Here is a 22,741-nt window from a genome sequence, read left to right as displayed (position 1 = left end):
CAATATTTTAATTTATTTCTTCTGCATTTCCTGTCTTGTCTGTGAAGGTCTTCCTTACCTCAAAATTATATAGTGTTCTAATATACTATAGGTTATGGCGCAGCATCTTCCATGATTATGTAGACACCTTTGCTTAACTAATAAAGCAGGGAGGCAGACTTTCTGGTATATTCAGGCCCTGCATAGCCAGGAGGAGAGAATAAACTTTGCTTATCTACGAGGAATGTTCTAAGTTACAATCACTAGGAAATGATATGACTTGCAATAAATCCAAAGTAGTGTTCCCAGCATTTACCTTCCTACCCTCCGATCCTTAATGACTATCACATAGGTCATTTTATTTTGCTAAACAGAAAAGATGTAGTAATCAGAATACTTAAAATTGATTTTTTTTTCCATTACAGTTGATATTTCAGCATTCCCTAGTGGTTAAAAAAAAAGTTTCTTCTGCAATATTACCAACTACCACCTGTGAGAAAATATGAAAGTTCCTACTGTGCAAATTTGAAAGGATTCTGAGCTTGGCAAACAATTACCACATTTACTCATACATCCCATTAATCTTTTGAGTCTTGATTTCCTTAGATATAAAATAAGGGGGTGAGAATGTAAAAGATCTTAAAAACACTTTTCAGTTCTAACGTTTAATAATTTTATAATTCTCTTCTTTCCCAAACTTTTCAGTGAAGCAGATTCAAACCAATCATCACATTTTGGTAGGCTGTGTTAATCTCAGAGGTTTCTACCTCTATTTACCAAAGAATGATGAAACATGCAAAGTTCAAAGAGAAAATGAAAGTAGTAATTCAAAATGATATTAAATTACCCTTGGAGTGAGTTTTCTTGCTGTATAAATGCTTAAGAAACAGCATATGAGAGAATATTTTGGAAAGAAATCAATTAAGAGGATTTCCAGTCTCAAGTTTGAGATGTAATCCTCAGCACCTGCTAGCCCACCAGGCCTGGTTGAGAGCTGAGCATCTTCCCTTAAACTTAGAGGCAGGGATACTTTGGAGCATTAAGGAAAGAGAAAGTAAAGGTGAGAGAAAGAATGAGAATCAGGAAGGCTGAGAAAAGTTCTCAGCTTGGTCCTGCCAGTCTGTTATAAGCAAATCATTAATGCCTTTAAATTAACTCTTTGTCTGCCAGGGCCAAGAAAAATAATATTTTATTTACTAGATTGTGAACTTTCGATACATCACTGCAGCTGTTGGAGTGCCTAATACTGAGCCTCTCCTAGGGCAGAGATTCAAAAGGTATCTGAAGAGTAAGTGAAAACATAAAAACTATTCAATCAGAAGACTGTTGGCATTCATTTTGGGGGAATCTTGTGGTCAAACATACAACATCTCACGTCATTGCTACTGGGACCTCCATTCCATGGTGAAAAACTTCTTTCCTCATCAGCCTCAGCCTCTACCCAGATGCTTCCTTCTCCTGCCTTGAAACCTCACCTTGCTGTGAGAGTCACTCTGTCATGCTCCTGTATTGGCTCTTGACCTGGAGGTGAGGCCAGCAGCCACCTCTATTGTCACTTCCAGACACTGCTCCTGAGCCCTTCATTAAACCCTGCTCATCTCAGCTCATTTCTTCACTTGCCCTCCTCAGGGCTGTTATCTCCCAACACTCCAGCTCATTCCCCACTATTCACAGCTTTCTCCTTCCTCACAGGCACTCCTAGCTTCTTAACCCTCTGTTGAGCACCACTGGAGAAAATTACACCAACGTGCAAACCTGTGCTGTCCTAAAATTATTTTAAAAAGAACAACTCAATCACAAAGCCTCATGAACTCTGCCTCCCAAATATCATGGAGTCTGTCCGCTTCTCTCCATCCAACCCCCACTATACTAGCTCAGGCCACCATCCCCTTCCACATGGACAATGGCAGCACCTTCCTGCACACCTTCACTATATCCAGACTCACTCCTCCTACAGTGTATTCTCTACATCATGCCATCATTAAAAATAAATTAATACGATCACACTAACACTATCCACTCAGTCCTTCGTTGGCATCCCATTGTTCTCAGGAGGAAATTCAAACCCCTAAACACGTCTAAAATGCCATGTGGGATCTGGTCCTGCATACGTTTCCAGACCCCTTTCACTATTCTTCCTTCTTCCCCAAAACTTGTGCTCCTGTTGCACTGTCCTTGTCACAGTCCCACGGTGTACAAATAGCCCTGTGGGGGACTGGACTGATGGCAGAGCTGAGGCAGTCCTAGGGAGAGAGAATACCATGGTATCCTAGTAAGAGAGATGCTGGGATGTCCCAGAGAGACAGAGAATGCCAGGGTGTCCCAGGGAGGCAAATGATAGGGTACAAATAAAGAAGTGCAAGGACGCCAGAGATATTCTGAAGGAAGAAACCAATGGGATTTTGTGACTACTTGGATTTCAGAGGTAACTAAAGGGGATAGTCATGGATATCTTCCCAGGGTTAGACCTGGACAACAAACAGTGTGGTCAAGTGTCATTTGCTGAGGGACTTCCCTGGTGGTGCAGTGGTTAAGAATCCGCCTGCCAGTGCAGGGGACACGAATTCAATCCATGGTCCGGGAAGATCCCACCTGCCGCGGAGCAACTAAGCCCGTGTGTCACAAATACTGAGTCTGTGCTCTAGAGCCCCCAAGCCACAACTACTGAGCCCACACACCACAACTACTGAAGCCTGTGTGCCTAGAGCCCATGCTCCACCACAAGAGAAGCCACCGCAATGAGAAGCCCACACACTGCAACCAAGAGTAGCCCCAGCCTGTGCAACTAGAGAAAGCCAGCGCACAGCAACAAAGACCCGACGCAGCCAAAAATTTTAAATTTAAAAAAAAATGTCATTTGCTGAGATAATGACATAAAAGGGGGCAGATTTTGTAGAAAAGACACCAATATTTTTAACCAATAACTTTCATCAATTTAAGCATGCTGAAGAGAAATACACATCTTTTAAATATTCATATACAACTGTTAGACCAAATGATTAAAGATGTGCTAGCAGGCCAAGTTAATAGAACATTCAAAAAACCAAAAAAAACCATGGAGCTGGAAAAGTTTGAGCTGGTTCAATTCACAGCCTACTTAAGACACGTTTTTAACCAAAAATCCAGCCTGCATAAACAGTAAATGCTTGATTTATTAATGAAGAACAAAAAAATGTCAAATAAAACAATGCAAGTGAAATTAGCATACAGAATAAGAAATTCAACTTTTCCTTAAAACAGGTGGAGGGCGGGGAAGGAGTAAGAAATTGATGTAAAAAGTTAGTCTATTCTGCCACAGAGCCTAAAAAAAAACACTGAGTCACTTCATAGGTGACTTGGGTTGGATCATGAGAAGACAGTGTTGGAAAACTGGTTATATTAATTATGACTATTCACTTCAGGTTAGAAAGGGGGTTATTAAGCAAAATTAAAAGGAGGTTTTGACATACAGACTAATCTTCCAGTCCCTCAAGGCTTCTGGAACCTATCTATAAATAAAGTAGTTCTAAAAAAGATTCTGGTATCATAGAAGCCACTATGAATCTCCAATGGCCAAAGATAATAGAGAAAAACAGAAAACCAGAATTGGATTTTCTTTGTACTCTGTGAGTGGTTGGTTCCTCATGTGGAAGGCATTTTCTGATGAGTAGCTATGTCTACAAAAGAGTGGCCAGGCTTTTCTCACAAAAGCTGAGAAGCAGTAAAGAACTTAGCAGAAACAGGTAGAGAAAGGTAAATATTCAAAGGAGAAGGAGAGTCAGGGACAGATCCGAGTGCTCACATAGGTACTGAGCAGCAAACATTAAATGTAGAGACCTTCATAAAGAAAATCATTTAAAAGTTCTCCTCAAAAAGCTCCCTTAATGCAATAAAGGGAATGGAAAAGAGAGACGGGGAATACTGCTTCCTGCCTTTGTGAGTGGACTTGAGCCCTCACACATAAGTGTCCACAAGAGGTGGGGGTGGGCAATTGTCACTGGTACCTGGTGTCACTTCTGCACTGAAGTGATTAAGAATCCAATGTGCCTCCACTCTCCGTATAGAGGCTTCTGAGGCTGGTAAATGAAGAAGCTACAAGATGATCCCGACCTGTTCATTCTATAACAAAAGCCACTAGTCAGTAAGTCCCATCCACCTTACACCCTTCCAACGGGCTTTTACAAGCTACCTCGTTCTTAAAAATAAATGTCAAGCTAAGGATCACCAGGTTGTGAGGAAGCTTTCAGCGTGAAAAACAGAAACAAATACAAATTGAAGGGGGACCTGCAGTCAAGAGACAATGCAAGAAGCAGAAGAAAACTTCAAGCTCAAAACTCTTTAGGAGAGTTGGAAACCTCATAGAAAGTACAATAAAGTATAACAGATAAAATAAGGGAGGGAAAAAACTAGAAATTAGATTTCAATCCAAGAGTTCCATATCCAAACAATAGGATTTTGAGAAAAACAGAGACAATGGAGAAGAGAAAGTCATCCAAGGAATAATACTAGAAAATTTTCCCCAGAACAGAAGAATACACATGTCCAAATGAACAGAACCCACAGGGTATCCAATGAAAAGGATGAAACGAAATCTACCACATCATGACCTTTATTTAAGACATGAAAAAGAAGAACCCAAAAGCTGCCAGAGGGAAAAAAAAGCCACGTACAAAAGGAATTGATGGCAAAACAGAACTAAATTTTGAAAAGCCAAATTGAATTCTTAGAAGACAGTGGAACAAAGTCTGAGGAAAATAAAATACTAAAATCAGTCAAATCAAGTGAAAAAGTAAAATATAAAGTTCCAACATGCAAGCCTAGAGAGTGATCAGCCTAGTGTGGAACCAGAAGACAGGACTCTAAGAGGGAGGCCCCAGGGACTAGGGGGGGGGAGAACTGAAACGGTGAATTTTATACATTTGGCAACATATAAATTAAGCATTTTACAGTTTAGTTGTGGTTCAGAATTAATCAGTATACAGAAACCAAAGGAAAACAAAATAATAGGCAATTACTAACTACAGGAAAGAATCTGTTACCATGTAAACAATTAATTACCCTACGTGACTCAGCAGTGAGCAATATTTACATGGTTATAAGAACCTAAGTATGGGCTACTGGTTTCCATGGTAGAATTGCTGAGATTTCAAAGATGTGAAAGTGGTTTCTCTGGACAAAGGAATGGATGGGTTATGGAGACAGACGGGGTAAGAAACTGCTGCTGCATTTTATCACAAAAAGCCAATAAGCCAAGGTCATGTACCTACACACAAAATAATGACAATTAACTTTAAAAACACACTAATAAGTCTCTTACCCAGCTGTAGAATATACTTAAAAAAGTAGTTCAATAAACTTATTTGGGGACCTGTTGATATTTGTCAGACAAAGAGCTATGAGTAAAACAATCATAAAAATCTTCCAGACAACATTAAAACAGATGTTCTTATTCATCACTGAAGGAAATAAAATAGTATATTTTATTAATTTGGGCTTGAAAAACCATTAGAACAGAAACTTCAAAAAACAAACTGAAACATCACAAATCGTCAGACCATCCCAAACTATGGGGCACACTTCTATAGGGAGGAGGATGAATTGGGGAGAGATGTGCAATCAAAGAAATACACATTCAGGGAAACTGAAATGCCACACACAGCCTGCTACCTTTCATTTCAATTTGTAATGTGTCAACAAAATTATTCTAAGAAAAATTAATGGATCACAAAATCACATATATGAGTACTAAAAACAGAGCAAAATAGGATCCTAAAAAATAGTAATATTAAAAAGAGTAAACTTGCACGTGTCAAACTAAAAAAACAATGTCCACAGTTTTTCAAAACTAAACAATATACCATATTTAAGAATATATACATAGGTGGTAAAGTTACAAAGAAAAGCAAGGAAAAACTTAGACCAAAAGTTAGGATGCCATTTCCTCTGAGGCCTGGGAGAAGGGAAGAAAATGCATTAAGGAGGAATTTTAAGTGAATGAAAGCTTCCAATAATGATATTTCTTAATTTGAGTGATGGGCACACAGGTGTTCACTTTACTATTGTTTAAAAATATATGTAAATATTTTATACAATTCCACAGGGAGGACACATTTCACACATAAAAAAGTTTCCTAAGAGAGGATAGTGGGTACTACAGTAGGTAATGTACTCAAACCACAGAGATGCACGAAACATAAAGTAAGGAATTTCATATAGTTGTTTCTTTTAAGACCCTAAAAGTAAAGTTCAGTAAAAGTATTTTCCATGGAGGACAACAAACAAGTGTGCAAGTAGGCAGCAGGGCCTGGAGAGTTACCAGACCGTATAAGTGGACGGTCATCAACTCTACTCAATGCTCAATGATTTCTAAAGAAGATCTGCTCAGATGATCTAGAACAGAGAGCTACATGCTGAAAGAGCCTAAAAATCAAAAAGGGGTATTCTCTGGGCACCCTGCAGTAGAACAGTGAATGGAAAAGGGCTCAAAGATTCTATTACAAGATCTAAAAATCATACTCAAACTTAGGTGCTTTAATGATTCTCCTCTATTTCTCGCCTTAAGAATTGTGGGAGGGACTTTCCTGGTGGTACAGTGGTTAAGAATCCACCTGCCAATGCAGGGGACATGGGTTCGAGCCCTGGTCCGGGAAGATCCCACATGCCACGGAGCAACTAAGCCCATGAGCCACAACTACTGAGCCCACATGCCACAACTACTGAAGCCCACATGCCTAGAGCCCGTGCTCCACAACGAGAAGCCACCACAATGAGAAGCCTGCACACCACAACAAAGAGTAGCCCCTACTCACCACAACTAGAGAAAGCCCGCTTGCAGCAACGAAGACCCAACACAGCCATTAATTAATTAATTAATTAATTTTTAAAAAAGAATTGTGGGAAAGGAATTTTTGTCCATCCTTCAGCTACAGTTTTTATGAGAGGTGTAGAAATTCTAAAGATGGCCATAATCAGTGAGAAACTAAAGAGAAAATTAAGCACAAAAAGACAGGAACAGAGTCCCTATAGGCTGTTCACAGCACTTCTCCGTGAAAACCTTGAGTGGTTTTATGCATTATTTTACCATCCTTAGATTAAAACCAAACAAAAGAATGGCTTGGCTGGCTGCCAGGTAATCACTGTAAAAGGGGCAGGTGGTACAGGTGGATGGGACCACACCCTCACCACTGGTGAGACCAGACTTCAGTAGAGAAAGGAACAGGAGTTTTAAAGATTAGATTGGGGGTGACAAGGATACCCAATGGGTAGACCAATTAAAAAATCTTGCTTCAATTTTGTCCTTTGAGAGGGAAAGGTAAGAGATGTACATATTCCTTGGCAGAAGGGAAGGAACCAAGAAAGACAGACTGAAGGATGGTGACAAATAAAGAATAACAAATAAAGAATAACTACGTGGGCTTCCCTGGTGGCGCAGTGGTTGAGACTCCGCCTGCCGATGCAGGGGACACAGGTTCGTGCCCCGGTCTGGAAAGATCCCACATGCCACGGAGCGGCTCGGCCCGTGAGCCATGGCCGCTGAGCCTGGGTGTCCGGAGCCTGTGCTCCGCAATGGGAGAGGCCACAACAGTGAGAGGGTCACATACCGGGAAAAAAAAAAAAAAAAAGAATAACTACGTGGTAGCAAGTAGGGATGAACTCTGTAACAGCAACAGGGGGATGAGCCTTAAAACAAAAACACATCTTCAAATGGACATCCCTTTTTCAGGACTAATTCTGTCCTAAATTAATTTTCCACTAATAGAAATATTCACCCTCAAAAAACAAAGTTTGTTTTGACTTCCTTTGAATTTCAAAGCAAGGCAAAAGGACGAAACCAACTAACTGGGGAAATAAACATACTTCTGACAGACACCTCTATCAGAAGTAATAGAGACAAGAAACACGTGGAGTAGGAGGAGGGAAGGAGAGAGAGTTGATATGGAGAGGACAGGCCTCCTTGGTTAAAAGGGCTTTCAAATTCCCACTTTCAGTTTTCATGAGGCCCAAATACTTTGTTTCCTGTCCCTAATACCACAAGACCTCTGTATCCCAGTACCACACTCCTTCTTTTATTTGAGCTAGTCAGAGTATTTCTGGTGAGCTATTTCCAAAACGAACTAAAAAATCCTGTTTAGAAACTCTGTTATTATTTGTACACATCTTTTATATCAATAAAATTTATAATAAATTTTAGGTATATGTATATTTTTTCCCGAGAGTTGGCTATTAAACATTTACCAGCACACCACTGCTTCAGGGTAAATATTAATAGCTATACATACCATCCAATCTACTCTTACTTAACAATGCACAGTGGACTAGTGAAGAAGCATCCCACACTCCAGAATAATACTAAAATCAAACTGAATGACAAAGAACGAAAGGATTAATATTACTTGCATGGTATCTGCCCTTCAGGTCCAACAAGAAAAGCCTGCATTTATCAATAAGAGATTCCACTCCTCAGGAATGTATTGAATTCCCCTCAAAAGAAGCAATGGGGACTTTCGTAACAGCCTACTAACTACTCTCCTACGTTCCCTCCCCCTGGCAGAACAGAGACTTGCACACGCAGGGTCTTGAGAAACTGGCCTCCAGAAACTGTCAGTCTGTGGCTGAGAAATACCAGGGCATCTTATGAAATAAATAACTGTAACTATGTCTTCACAACACAGCTTTTAGAAAACAATCAACAATAGGTGTTTTAAAGAAATACCAAAATCCTGAGAATTCCAGACAAGAAGGTACATCAGAAATAGGTTGTGTTTGCAAAAACATCTTACTTCATCTCCGTAAGTCAGAGGTTGGCAGCCCAACCTCATTTCACCATTTGGCTATGTTTGCTATTTTCCCTTCTACTTCCATTTCCGGTGAAATAAACTGGCTTATTTGACTTCAGAAAACCCATGTGTGTGTGTGTGTGTGTATGTGTGTATATATATATATATATATATGCCTATAAATTTCTAACCTGCTAAACAAATATCAACTTTTATTTCTCAATAGAAACACAATTTATAAAAAAGATTCTAAACTCAATTGAAGATATCCTCCTCTTTATTCTTAACCTACATGTTAAGAAGCCTGCAGCTTTATCCCACTTCATAAAATTAGAAGGGTGACAAACCTAACAATCAAGGAAGAAAACATTAAGAACTACCTCTAATTGGACACCTCTAAAAATACTCATGTCAAGAACACTTAAAAATGCAATGAAAAAAACTGATAGAAAAAGTGACACAAGACTTGATTCAACATATTATAGACCAAGGTCACTACTGGAGTATAATTTACACACCTGGGCCCCCAGGGCGCAGTGCAACAGTCAAGAGAATACAAGTGGCTCCACAATGCACAAGAACTGGGTGTCATTTGGGGATGGGTGGATGATCCTGGAGTTTCGGATGTGTTTGGACAGGACTAAAGACATTATTTAGGGAAAAGAAAATGTGTGACACTAGTGGGGTCTCTATATCCAAGCACAGCTCCAGAGGGTAAACCACCAGGTACAAGAGTCGGACAACATCAAAAGGGCCAGCTGGGGCACAAAGCAGTAAAGTGGGTGAAGCTGAAACAGGATGCAGCCCTCAGAGCTGGGAGAAGAACCAGAGACAGCTAGTTGGCAAGACCCAAATCCTCTTAAGGTAAAGTCAATCCCTCCTGCTACCCTAAGCAGTGAATGGTCTATGGATGTTTTTTTTTAAATCCTAAAACTACAATAAGAAATTAGACTTTACACCACAACTCAGCACATGTACATCTACACACATATATACAATAAGCAACAAACAGAAGTTTCTCTAAATAACACCTATTTTATAATGGTATACTTTACTTTTTACATTTGTGTTCTTTTTCATGTAAAAAAGTTGCTGGGCCTAACCGACTAAATTGATTTTAAAATCCCCTAGGTAAAGCCCTGCAATTTAACAGACTCTGTGCTGAAGTAGTCACTGGCTGACTTTGGGGGCAGGTGGGTGTCAAGGGTCACATGAGATCATAGCTCAGCTTGAATCCTGTCCCTCTATTGGTCAAATTTCTGATTTCCTTCACTTGCTTTGGAAGTGGTTTCAAACCAGCCTGGCATTAAGGTCATGCATCAACCAGCCCAACTCATTTCTCCAATCTTACTCTTCCACAACGCCTCCTCAATCATCTGCGTCCCAGTAAAACTGATCTGCTTGTAACTCCTCCATATCCCAGATTTTCCACCTTTGCTCGTCCCTGGGATTCTTTTCTCCTCCACCTATCCAAAATGCTCTGACCCTCCAAGGCGGAGCTAAATCGACTGCTCCACACAGAACAAATTTCTCCTGCCTCCAGAACTGTAAGCACTTTATCCTTGCTGTCTATCTTCTACTGACACACACCTACCACCACTGCCATCTCTCACCTCACCCCACCACCATGCTCTCAGAACCCAAACACGCAGTCTCAAAAAGAGACCACTTGGTATGCACTTTATGTGCTGACTGAACAAACGAACATGTAGGGAGCATACTGCTGTTTGCGGACTAAAAAATCTCAGGCCAGGGCCCAAACCACCAAGACTCCCTCAACCAAAACTAGAACCTCATATTCTCTGCGGCAGATATTGTGCCTTCAGCCTCTGAAACAGTTGTTATAGCAAGCATTATACGAAAATGATACTGAATGTTTACTTTAATAAATGTTTAGAAATTCTTTCAATTGAAAAACAGCATAACTATAGATTAGCAATTTAGTAATAATGTCATGTTCCATGTTTTAACTTCTCTTACTTAAAATCTAATTTCCCAAATGTAATAAAGCTATCCATAAGACAGCTGGGTAGTACTTAGCAAAATGGATAGATCCCCTCAAACTCATCTAACTTTGGCTTCTCATGAGACAAGGCACACTGGCCTTGCTTTCCTTCAAGTCAGCCTCCTCTCCTGATGACCAGATACTTTGGTTAAGTTATTTCTGTGTGCCTTGTTTCAAAAACAAAATTTTTCACATCATCTTTTAATCATGAGTTTTCATTTCGGTCTCCCCCAATTACATAATTAAAAGAACTTTATTTGATGCTAATATTTCTGACTTTGCTCTGAGTATCTTAAATCTCTATGCAAATATATTTTAAGTTGATCTTCTAATAGCTTCCTCATTTGACAAATATTTATCAAGCAACTGCTATACACTCAAACACTGAGCTAGGATGCAATAGACTCTTTGAGGCACTAAACTAAGAATGCCACACTTCCAAAGCAAAGAAGATAACAGGATAATAGCAGATTCACACTCATTAACCCAAATTGAAAATCACATACATACGCTATATTTCTGTACCGCAAAGAATCAGTAAGAAGTAAAAAAGAAAATTCTAAAGATACTCTGAAGGTAAAATAGTTCAAGCAAGTAATGTAAGGAATCAAAAAAAAAGAAGAAACAGAAATACAAAACACAGAAAGTTTGTCTATCTTTTAGTTTTAGAAATGTTGCTCAACTATGAAGTAAATGAGGTCAGATATTCAATATCTGTATAGAATATATTTCTATTTAACATCAGCAAAATAGTCATTAACACCATTTGATAATGAGTGGTTCTTTCCTTTATATTTTATGTGAACAGTATATACTGCTTATGCACAAATGCCTATGAATATTTAATATTTATCAAATATCCCCATCCTGCTCTACTTAAACCTTTAAAATTATTTTAAATGTGGCTAGCTAAGCCAATGGTAAAATCATTCAAATGGGAAATAATTTTGTATTTACAAGTAGATATATTAGAAATGACATTGTTATAAAACTGAACTATAAGTCAATCATTATCCCACTATTCTTACTATTCTAGTATATAATATTATAAACACATATGAAAAATGAATAGTCTTACCTTAAATATGTGCCGTATATGAAGAATAATGCCATCATTAGTCCATTTAAAATAAAAATTACAGCAACATAAAAGCAAGCAGGATCTCCCAATCCTTTAAAAATAAAGAAAAAATATGCTCTAACTATAAATTATGTGTCTGGCAATTTACATTAAAATGTGCTTATTTTGAAAATGGTTGCCATATATATTAAATGGTTGCCTTGGTTCCCATATGAACACATGACACTAGTGTGGAACATAGATGAGAGCAGAGTAGTAACTACTGTGGTTTCAAAACAGGGCTCAAAATTCATGGACACTCCTCCTGTAGAGGTACGGGGTCTATGCCCCTGCTTCTGAGTCTGGCTGGGCTTGTGACTGCTTCAATAGATCATGGCAGAAGCCATATAGAAGACGTCATGCAGTATCAACTTAGAGCCCTGAGCTACCACATGAAAAGCCTAACTATCCTGAGGTACTATGCTACACAAAAGCCCAAGTTACATGAAAAGGGCACATGTAGGTGTCACAGTTGAGTCTCAGTTGGGCCCAGCCTTGCAGGTACAAGTACCATGCAGGTACTTACATTCTGGCTCTAAGTGAAGTAGCCCCAAGTTAATTCCAGTCTTCCCAGCCATCTGAGTCTAGCAGAGTCCTCTGACATAGTGGAAACGAACCAATCATCCTATACCCTGCCCAAATTCCCTACTTTCAGAAGCTGTACACCACTAAGTTTGCAGGAAATTTATTATGCTGCAACAGACAACTGGACAATATCATAGAAACTTGCCTTCACAGCTTTCAATAGGGCTGAGTCCTTCTCCTCTGGTAACTGTCCAACATATCTTGGTTTGAATACCAATCAAGTCCATTATTTTGATATAAATCCTGTACCAGCTGGCTAAGACTACCTAATTTTTTTAAAAAAAGAGAGACACCATAAGAAAAAAATGTTATCCTCAATAGTTTCCTTACTAGAATATTTTTGAGATATTTTGATAATTATCAAACTTTCCCTTCCTGTACCATCCACTTGGGTCCCTTTAAATCTAGTAAAAGGACCTTCACAATCCCCTGTGTAGATTCTTCACTGGTCAGTCTTCACCAGTGCATGGCCTCTCATGGGTAAGAATAAAATATAACAAGAAATATGCAAATCTGTAATTTTCAAAAGCTATAAAACTCGACTAAGGGACATAAAGGAAGAGTTGAACAAACAGAAAGATAATCTGTCTTCCTGAATAGATCTAATTTTTCAAGATGTGAATTCTTCCTCAAATTAATTCATAAACATAACACAATGCTAAGCAAAATCCCAAGTGTCTACTGAGATGCATTATATGGAAAAATGACAGAAAGGAGATAACTGAAGAAAATGTCCTAACAGATAACAAAATTTGTTACTTACATAATTAAACAGTGTGATGCTGGCACAAGAATAGCCAGACAGATCAAAGTAACCATGGTGGAGGCAGTGGAGTGCCACCCAGATCCCCCTTCAAGGCTGAGGCACTCATTCCCCTAGCAGCTGGGAGGGTTGGTGGCCGACAGCTCCCAGCTGAGTCCCTCTCTGGGAGCTACCCTCTGCTGAAGAGAGCAAATTCACTGAAGATCATACCCCTCCCAAGGGCAACTGCATCCAATGTCTAACTACTCAACAGGGGGAGGTATAAAGGCCAGGGGCCCTTGCCTCAGGTAGGACAACTCTGCGGGGTCATCCCAGTTCCAGAGCTTCCCAGGGGATTGGCTGAGGCCTTTGCTGTGACTGCATCACAGCTCAGCTCTCCTCCTCCTCCTCCTACTTCCTTCATCCCCCTTCAGATGTTGCCCCCAAGGGCTTTCCCCTATACACTTCCTGTGTGCACATCTCCTCTTTTCCAGGACCTCAACCGAAGGTAACACTGAACACGAAGTCCAAAAGCAGATGCAAGCATATATGTATAATAATTCTGGATATAATAAAGAAGCAGGGAGAAGACGGACCACTCTTCCAAGTGTTAGGTTACACACAAGACCACTTTGAAAACATATAACGTTAGATCCCTACCCCAACACTGAGCATCCAGACGAATTCCAGATAAATTAAAAATGTAAATCTCAAAAACATAATTATAACAATTAAGAATGAAGATTTTTTACATATGAATGACTAAAAACCATAAATCTAAAAGCTTCACAGATACCTCTGAACAGAAAAAATACATTCTCATCATACTGTACAAAACTAAAAGGCAACAAAAAGCTGGAGAAAATATCTTATCATATAGCATAGTATTAACATCCTGCATATAATAAATGAGCGCTTATAAAATATCAATAAAAACATAGACAAAGGGCATGAATAAGCAATTATTTTTAAAAGTGAAAATGCATTTTAAGATATAGCATTGAATAAAATATACATACACACACATATATACAGCAATGAACAAAATACTTCATGTGATCTTAACTTTTTTCAGCCTATTAAATTAGCAAGGATGCAGGGAAACAAGCATTTTCAGAAAAACTGCTAGTGGGAATATAACCTATCTAGAAAGCATTTTGGCAACATGTACCAAAATCATTAAAGCATATATTCTGTTGAACTAAATAGTTCCACATCAACATATTCATTGTTTAAAAAAACATAAGAATGTATGTAAAGATTTCGCTTCAAGGATGCTTATTGCAGCTTTAGATCTTTTAAAAGTTGAAAACAACCAAAGTTTTCATAAAAGATGGACTAAATAAACAATGGTAGATTGTATATACAGCCATAAAACATGATGCTGAAGAAAAGATGACTTAGGAAGATGGTTTTAAATATTCGTAAAAGACAGGGCTTCCCTGGTGGCGCAGTGGTTGAGAGTCCGCCTGCCGATGCAGGGGACACGGGTTCGTGCCCCGGTCCGGGAAGATCCCACATGCCGCGGAGCGGCTGGGCCCGTGGGCCATGGCCGCTGAGCCTGCGCGTCCGGAGCCTGTTCTCCGCAACGGGAGAGGCCACAACAGTGAGAGGCCCGTGTACCGCAAAAAAAATATATATATATATATATTCTTAAAAGACAAAAAGCACTTATAAAAAATGTTATGTGTTGTGTGATCTCATTGCTGTAAAAGTAAATGTGTACATGGTTATAGAAAGTACTCAATAAGTACTTTGGTGATTATTTATTGGTCTCTATCTCCTCTATCTCTATTGCCTTACTAATCAATCAGGCTAACTCAGTTGATCTGGAAGTTGGACTCCACTCACTCAATGCGAAATGACCAAAAGCCCTGCTTCGTGCTGGTACTGAGCCCGGGCTTGAGATCCCACAGAGACCATGGCCCTGGCATCAGGCAGCATGCCTTCTAGAAGCATCAGCACGCTAAGAAGGGGGAGCCCAGGGGACGTACGCTTAACAGGAGAACCTCAAGGAGGAGTCACTGAGGAAGTTACATCTCAGGTTGGTCCTGGAGAATGCTTAGGGATGCATCAAATGAAGGAGGGATGGTGAAGGAGAGGCCAAAGGTTACTGATATCACTGCCTTCCTATCTCAGGTCCTTTCTTCCACTCCCACAGGGGAAAAGTGCATTCAATTAAATGAAGAATCCCAGATAAGGAAGAAACATTATTTGGCAAATGACATGTACAAGTAATGGCGCTCCTCTGCTATAATCCCTATAAACATACCAAATCTAGACAGTTTTCATAATTTGTAAACCATGCAATCATACTAATCATTCCCATAAAATGAGTTAAAGACCCCCAAAATTAATAATGATCTTTTTTCCATATTCCTTTCCAAGAAAAGATACACGTTTTCTTTAAAAAAAAAAAAGAAAATTTACTATACTGAATTACATCTTAGATTTAGAATCAGCATTTAATATAAGTAATACTTTAAAAAGTAAAAAAAAAAAAAAAAAATCACAATTGAAAAAGTATCTTACCTCAGGGTAAAGATTGAACCTTTTTAATGTATTAATAACAAGGGGATATTCAGTCAGCTTATCATTCATAATCATCCATACTCCATCCAAAAATGAGGGTGCTTCCACAATAGTCTTAAAGTAGGAATAATATAGTCCCTGAAACAAGCACATGTTATGATTAAAAGTACATAATCACTATGCCTCTTATTAGCTTAAAAAAAAACTTAAATATACTGCTTTTGAAAAATAAAGCCATCAAGAAAGTAACAGCTACAATTAATTTCATAGGTTTCTGATCACTAATAAATGCTCAGGTTGCAAAAAACTTACATATCTTAGTATAACCTTGTCTTAATTGAAACAATTGATCTCAAAATACCTTCAAAAATAGTTTCAACATTTAAAAAGTAATATAGGGCTTCCCTGGTGGCGCAGTGGTTGAGAGTCCGCCTGCCGATGCAGAGGACACGGGTTCTTTCCCCGGTCTGGGAGGATCCCACATGCCGCGGAGCGGCTGGGCCCGTGAGCCATGGCCGCTGAGCCTGCGCGTCCGGAGCCTGTGCTCCGCAACGGGAGAGGCCACAACAGTGAGAGGCCCGCGTACCGCAAAAAACAACTTAAAAAATAATAAAAAGTAATATAACTCAGACAGCACACTTCCTTTAAGAAACCCCTATAACCCATACTAACTGAAGTGTTAGTAAAGGCTATCTTATGAACAGGATGAGTTTACTATGGAACCTAAGTTTACCATGAACCAACGCAATCACCCTCAGCCAAAATCGTTTCCCCCTAAATGCTTATTTGAATCCTCAAAATGGTGCTATCAGCCACCTTTCCTCCAGAGTTATATGTAAAAGTACAAATATATTAGGAAGGCTACACACTGATGTATTACATACAAGTTACATTCAGATGCCAGCTAGTTTTACAGACTATTTTCCTTCTTCTCAGCTCAGCATAAAGTAAGTACCCTGCAGGACCAGGGGTCTGAGGGTGGAAGAGAGGGACAGTGGTAGTACTCCCATTTTGAGGAAAATAATTTTTTACTTTGACATGCTAATTATGAAAGATATCAAGGTTGGAATACTACATGGGACAAAAAACAAGCAAGTACTAGAAGCCTTATGAGGGAGCAGAAGTGGCAGCATAGGGCAAAACAGATGAACCAATTCCATCTGCTATACAGTTTTGTCTAGAGCTCCCCTGGTAGCCAGTACCATTAGCTATCAAACTCTAAACTCACCTTAAGGTTTATAAATATCAAAGTGATTTGCCTACCCAGAAAAGGAAAAGAATGGTTCTTGATACCATGGTATTTAGCTCTCATATCACTGTTTTTTTAAATACTTCCTACTGTACTAGGTTGAATAATGTCCCCCAATATTTCATGTCCACTAAAACCTGTGAATGTGACCTATGTGGAATAGGCTCCTTGCAAATGTAATCAAAATAAAATGAGGTAATACTGGATTAGGTGGACTCCAAATGCAAAATAACTGATATCCTTATAACAGCAGGGAAATTTAAACACAGAGGCATAAGGGAAAACTGCATGAAGACAGAGGCAGAGATTGGAGTGATTGTACCTCCAATGCAAGCCAAGGATTGCCAGAACCATGAGAAGCTAGGAAGGAGTCTCAGAGAAAACATGGGACAGCCAGCACCTTGATTTCAGACTTCTAGCCTCCAGAACCGTGAGAGAATAAACTTCTGCTCTTTTAAGGCACCTAGTTTATTGTACTTTGTTATGAGAGCCCCAGGAAACTACAACCTACCTTGTAGGTTTGATTTTGGAACCATGTGAATATCTTATATAATTAAAATTTAAAAACAAAAAATTTTACATGCCTAAATAGCAAAAAAAAAAAAAAAAGAAGAAGAATTAATTATTTATCTAGTTGGGAGAGGATTTCAAACAACTTTAAGACATATCAATAGTAATTTTACTGTACACCCCTAATGGAATATATCCTAAAGTCAAAAAGAGCTGCAAGAAAGTTTTAAATTATTTTCAGTAATCATTTTGAATAATATCTTTGATACTTTTATTCCTCAAGTATAAGTAATTTGAAACCAAGATTCTCAAGCTAACAGAAAAGATACAAATTTAATATCAAAAAAGTAAAAACCACCTAAAACTAAATTTGAATTAGAAATATAAATCAATAATTTATTTTCTCCTGTTAAAAAACTGTTTCCTAATTCTGTTTACTAAAAAGGCCTAGACACAATGGCCAATCTAATATAAAGTATTATCAGTGAGCACCTCTAGAACCAAAATTGTGGTCTCTAAATACCATGTGCTACTGAAAGCAATCAGGGCTCCTTGGAAAACTGGATGATTCCAGGTCTGGAGAGGAAATGTCTTGTAATACCAGCAAGTAAGGAAGCTACAGAATACTAGTGAGGTCATGTCAAGGAGACAGAGAGAACTGCAAGGGCTCTCACCAGCTAAAGACAGGTAAGTTTAAAAAATATGTTAAAATCTATCAGGCCATAATGGTATTCCAAAAGGAGTACCAACAGAACTCCATTGGTCACCACTAGAAGATGCTAGGGAACCAACTCATTTTTCTGAAAAGTTGTAATAAAAAGAAAGAATCAAGCATTTTCCTGTCTTTCCTGTGAAGTGCACCTCAGAGAAACAAACCAAATTAAGTATTGTGGGAAAGTTCTTCTCTACAGAGGAATTATGGTTATTAAATGCCCATTCCCCCAGGTAATTTAAACACTGGTTGATCTTTGATGACATTAAGTAACTGCTCTTCATTATTTTCAAGTATGACAATGATACTGTAGTTAACAAAAAAAAGTCCTTTCTTTTGAGACACATATGAAAAATATTTACAGATGAAACGATATCTGAGGTTTCCTTTAAAAAGAGATGGGTGTGTGACGATGTAGATGACAGAAAAATGGGTATGTGTCCTCAGTTGTTGAAGCTGGGAGAATGGGTAGGGGGAGTTGTCTACTCTTCCTACTTTGGAACATCTTTGAAAACTTCCAGGATGAAAAGCTTAAAATGTTTAGACTACTAAACTACTATAATAAAATATTACATGAAAACTAACCATTTCAGTGCGAAAAGCCATCTCCCTTTCCAATGTTGAGAGGTGAGAAAAATGACGATCATTTTCAAAGAGGTGTGTGATATGGCTCCTGTAAAACAAAAGAGTAACAAAGCAACAGTGTTGAAACTTATACTAAGTATAATTTTAAAAGAAACTCTAAAAGCAAAAAACAAAAAATCTATATATTTGCAACTCATTTTGTGATAAAACTCAAACACAATGGTATGCATATTTGTTTTTCCACTCAGTATATCTTACATTTCTACTAAACTTTCTCTCTATAAGAATTTTAAAAGCTAATTCAAATTAGATTTTAAAATTAGAATGAACCAGAATAATGACGTTTTAAGCCAAGTAAAATAAAATTATAGATTAAACTATAAATGTCATTGGGTTACCATTTCAGAAATGTCTGATTTATGAAATTCATATTTCTTTCTATCCAGAAAATTAAAAGAATGAATCTCCCTCTCAACATGAACACTATATTAATGTTAAGGGAAGGAGAGTCTCAAATATAACCTCTTTAATAATAGATCTTTTTTATTAAAAAATTGCATTATTCTGGCTCTGATTTATGAATTAAACTACATTTTCAGACTAGTGTGCTGCATGTAATAATGTACATTCATCCTTAAACTGAAATTATTCATATATATATGGGAAATAGTTTGGTAGGCTATAAACATCTGCATAAAATATACCACAGGAGAAAAACAATCTTACCAGTGCAACACTGCTGCAAAGGCAGCTGCAAGAAAAAATAAACGTAAATTATTACTTTAGCATTAAAAAATGTTTTCACCCTACAGAAAAGCATTACAAAGATAAGCATGGTAAAGTTTGGGAACTGTAAATCTTGAACTCTTAGGGACTGGGCAAAGAATAGGGACTCTTCAAAAGAAGTCCCAGGGCTCTGCTTAAAATACCAATAGACTAAATTATAAAAGAATTAAGCATATATCTACAATTTTCATTCATACACTCATTCAACAAAATAAACGAGGAGCTATTATTTGCCAACAACTATACAAGAAACCCTCAGATGGAAAGTTCCACAAACTCAACTGCAAAGCGAATAGAACCAATGGTGAGAGGCAACAGAATAAAGAAATATGGTGACCTCACGGAACAGGACTGGGGATGGACAAAGAGAGGGAACTATCACTTTCGATATGTGCTGCAATATCTTAATTTCTATAATACATTTTACTTTTTTTTTATTTTTTGCGGTACGCGGGCCTCTCACTGTTGTGGCCTCTCCCGTTGCGGACGCGCAGGCTCAGCGGCCATGGCTCACGGGCCTAGCCGCTCCGTGGCATGTGGGATCTTCCCAGCATGTGGGATCTTCCCGGACCGGGGCATGAATCCATGTCCCCTGCATCAGCAGGCGGACTCTCAACCACTGCGCCACCAGGGAAGCCCACATTTTACTATTTTTTAAACAAATTTAAAACAAAAGAAGAAGGAAGAAGGAGGCGGGTAAGGAAAATAGAAAAGAGAGAGAAAACAAGCTAGTAATAAAACCAGTCTCATAGTTTGCTTTCTGTACAAGTACAAAGAACACATTAAAATGAATCCAGAAAATACCATTCAGTTTCCTTGTATCACAAGATTCACTGTATTGCAGGCTTCTGATTAAATAACTACTAAGGAAATGAACTATAAAGTACTCTTAGAAATGAAAGACAAACAGCTCAGATCTTATTATCTTATTTTTAAAGAAGTATTTATATTTTTAAAAATTAAAAAATGCATTTTACCTAGAAGATACTAATAGTTACAAAAGAAAAAGATTTACTCTTTCCAGATCATTGAAACTACAAATATTTAACTAGGTTTGTCATTTGACATTTATTTGTACATGGTACTTTGACCTTTTGAAATTTTGATTTTTTTTTTCTTCTTTTTTTTTTCTTATTGACAAATCTAGTATCCACTCCCTTTTTGGTTTTTACCTTTAAAGACTTCACACCATCATAATATAATATGGGCTTTATTTTCTCAATGATCTAACTATCATGTTGCTGAATAAATCATTCTTCTATCATAGAATGTAAATACCACCCTATACTGAAGACTTGTCACATTATACTTTGGTAATCCCTTAGAGCTTATAATTTTGATTTCATTCATAAATTAATATGGGAAGAATCTACATATTTATAATATATATGTATATGTTAGTATCCATAAACATGATATATAACTTCAATTATTCAACTCTTTTCAACTGCCGTCGACAAAAATCCTATCAGTAGAGCTAATACATAATACATAGTTAACTCATATTTCTTATTAAGTCTTACCTGGGAGTTTAACATCTTTTTGTTCCTGCTAATAACCATGAAATTTTGTTTTCATTATACTTTACTGGATATTGTTAATGTATTTATTTTGTAATGTATTTCTTTTGGGCTCATTTACTAAACTATTAATTCTTTTATTTATTTATTTTTTTGGTTTATCATCTTCAATTCTCCATTTTAAATAATATTTTAAAAAGATAACTTTGCTCATGTTTTATAACTTTACTATTAGTTTCTTCTTCCCATCTGACAATAATAATAAACTTCTAGACTAATACCAAGTAATTCTGGTAAAAGAGGGCATCCAGTATTCTGCTGACTTTAACAGAAATGCATTTCACATTATGCCTTTAAATTAGTCTTTGACCTTCACAATTCTGCAGCGATACATAGGATTTCTCAAGATCATCATCTCTCTACTTCCTCAGAATACTACAACTTCTCAGAAGGATGGAAGATACAAAGTGCCTTTTGGTGCCTTCCTTTAATTCAATCCGTGCAGCACTAGACAATTCTTGGATTTCTTGGCATTTGAATGACCCTCTTTCATAGTTTCCAGGGTCGATTCATAATCTGCCCAATGTTTTGAAGTCCTTTGTTCATTTCAGTTTAATAATAGTAATAAAGCAGCTAACATTTGAATTCTTATTACCTGCCAGGCATTTTTAAGTGCTTTACTTGAACTAACTCAATAAATCCTCGCAACCATCCGATGTGTTAGGTACCAACCTTCCCTGGTATACAGATAATACGTTGATTCCCAGAGAACCTTAGGAACTTGCCCAAGAAACAAAGTGGATAAACAGAGAAAGGGAGGTTGGAAGCAGGAATTCCGACCTAAGATCCCTGTGCTGTGTGGCCTCTTGTGGAGGAGGGAGGGGCTGACACAAAGGCCAGAGCCTCCTTACCCTAAGTATCTTATTCCCCCTTCCCTCTTTCTTTATTTAAAGATAAAAGAAAAAAGTTACAATTCATCTGTTGATAAAGGCAGTATGTTTTATAGAAGCTATTATTTTTTATAAAAGTGTAGAGCTATACTTTAATTTATTCAAAATTGAGATAAATTATATGCATATGTCATTTGAAAATGAAAGCCCCAGCAAGTAAAGCAGATACTGCTTTGTAAGCATAATTTAAGCATAACGACATAAAATGACAAAAACTTCCTCAAGTATCCCTAAAGAGCTTTTCTTGCCTTCTTGCCTACAGAAAAGATTATAAATGATTTTCTCTAAATGTATTCCAGTGATTATCAATCCTGTGTATAGTCTTCTGGGAGTGTCACAAAATTGATAACCAATTTTTCCAGTTTAACACATATGCTATTCTTGTCATTCTAAGGTACTGAGGTAAATACAGCATTTTTGTTAAAAAATCAGAAGATAAAGAAAATTTTCAAAAAATCCAAAACTATTCTATAAGAAAACGGTGTTCAAGGAAAGAAGGTTTGCTTTGTAACGTAATACAAAAGATTGCAATCCTGTGGCTGAGAATTCTGAAAGGCTCTTAAGTTTTGCTAGAAGCACACAAATTACCAATACTCTGAAACTAAATTGGCCACTCCTTCCACTTTCTGATTAAAGAAATTTTGTACAAGATTATATGTCACATTATATCAATTTTCAGCCTTATGCGATTTGAGCTGCTTCTTCACTGA

General features: G+C 37.7%; 1 protein-coding gene across 1 annotated transcript in view; it reads right to left on the bottom strand.

Annotated features, from left to right (window-relative positions):
* DPY19L1 (dpy-19 like C-mannosyltransferase 1) overlaps positions 1–22,741 on the bottom strand; it is a 95,674-nt gene that overhangs the window by 61,179 nt on the left and 11,754 nt on the right. The window contains exons 2-6 of the mRNA XM_060156862.1: positions 19,502–19,526; positions 18,776–18,863; positions 15,720–15,857; positions 12,591–12,711; positions 11,819–11,912 (exon numbers count right to left, since the gene is read on the bottom strand). Coding sequence (XP_060012845.1) covers positions 11,819–11,912; positions 12,591–12,711; positions 15,720–15,857; positions 18,776–18,863; positions 19,502–19,526 — 466 coding nt within the window. The remainder of the gene's footprint in view (positions 1–11,818; positions 11,913–12,590; positions 12,712–15,719; positions 15,858–18,775; positions 18,864–19,501; positions 19,527–22,741) is intronic.

Source organism: Lagenorhynchus albirostris, chromosome 8 (genome assembly GCF_949774975.1).
Source record: "Lagenorhynchus albirostris chromosome 8, mLagAlb1.1, whole genome shotgun sequence".
Taxonomy (NCBI): Eukaryota; Metazoa; Chordata; class Mammalia; order Artiodactyla; family Delphinidae; genus Lagenorhynchus; species Lagenorhynchus albirostris.
This window is presented reverse-complemented; position numbering and strand designations above follow the sequence as displayed.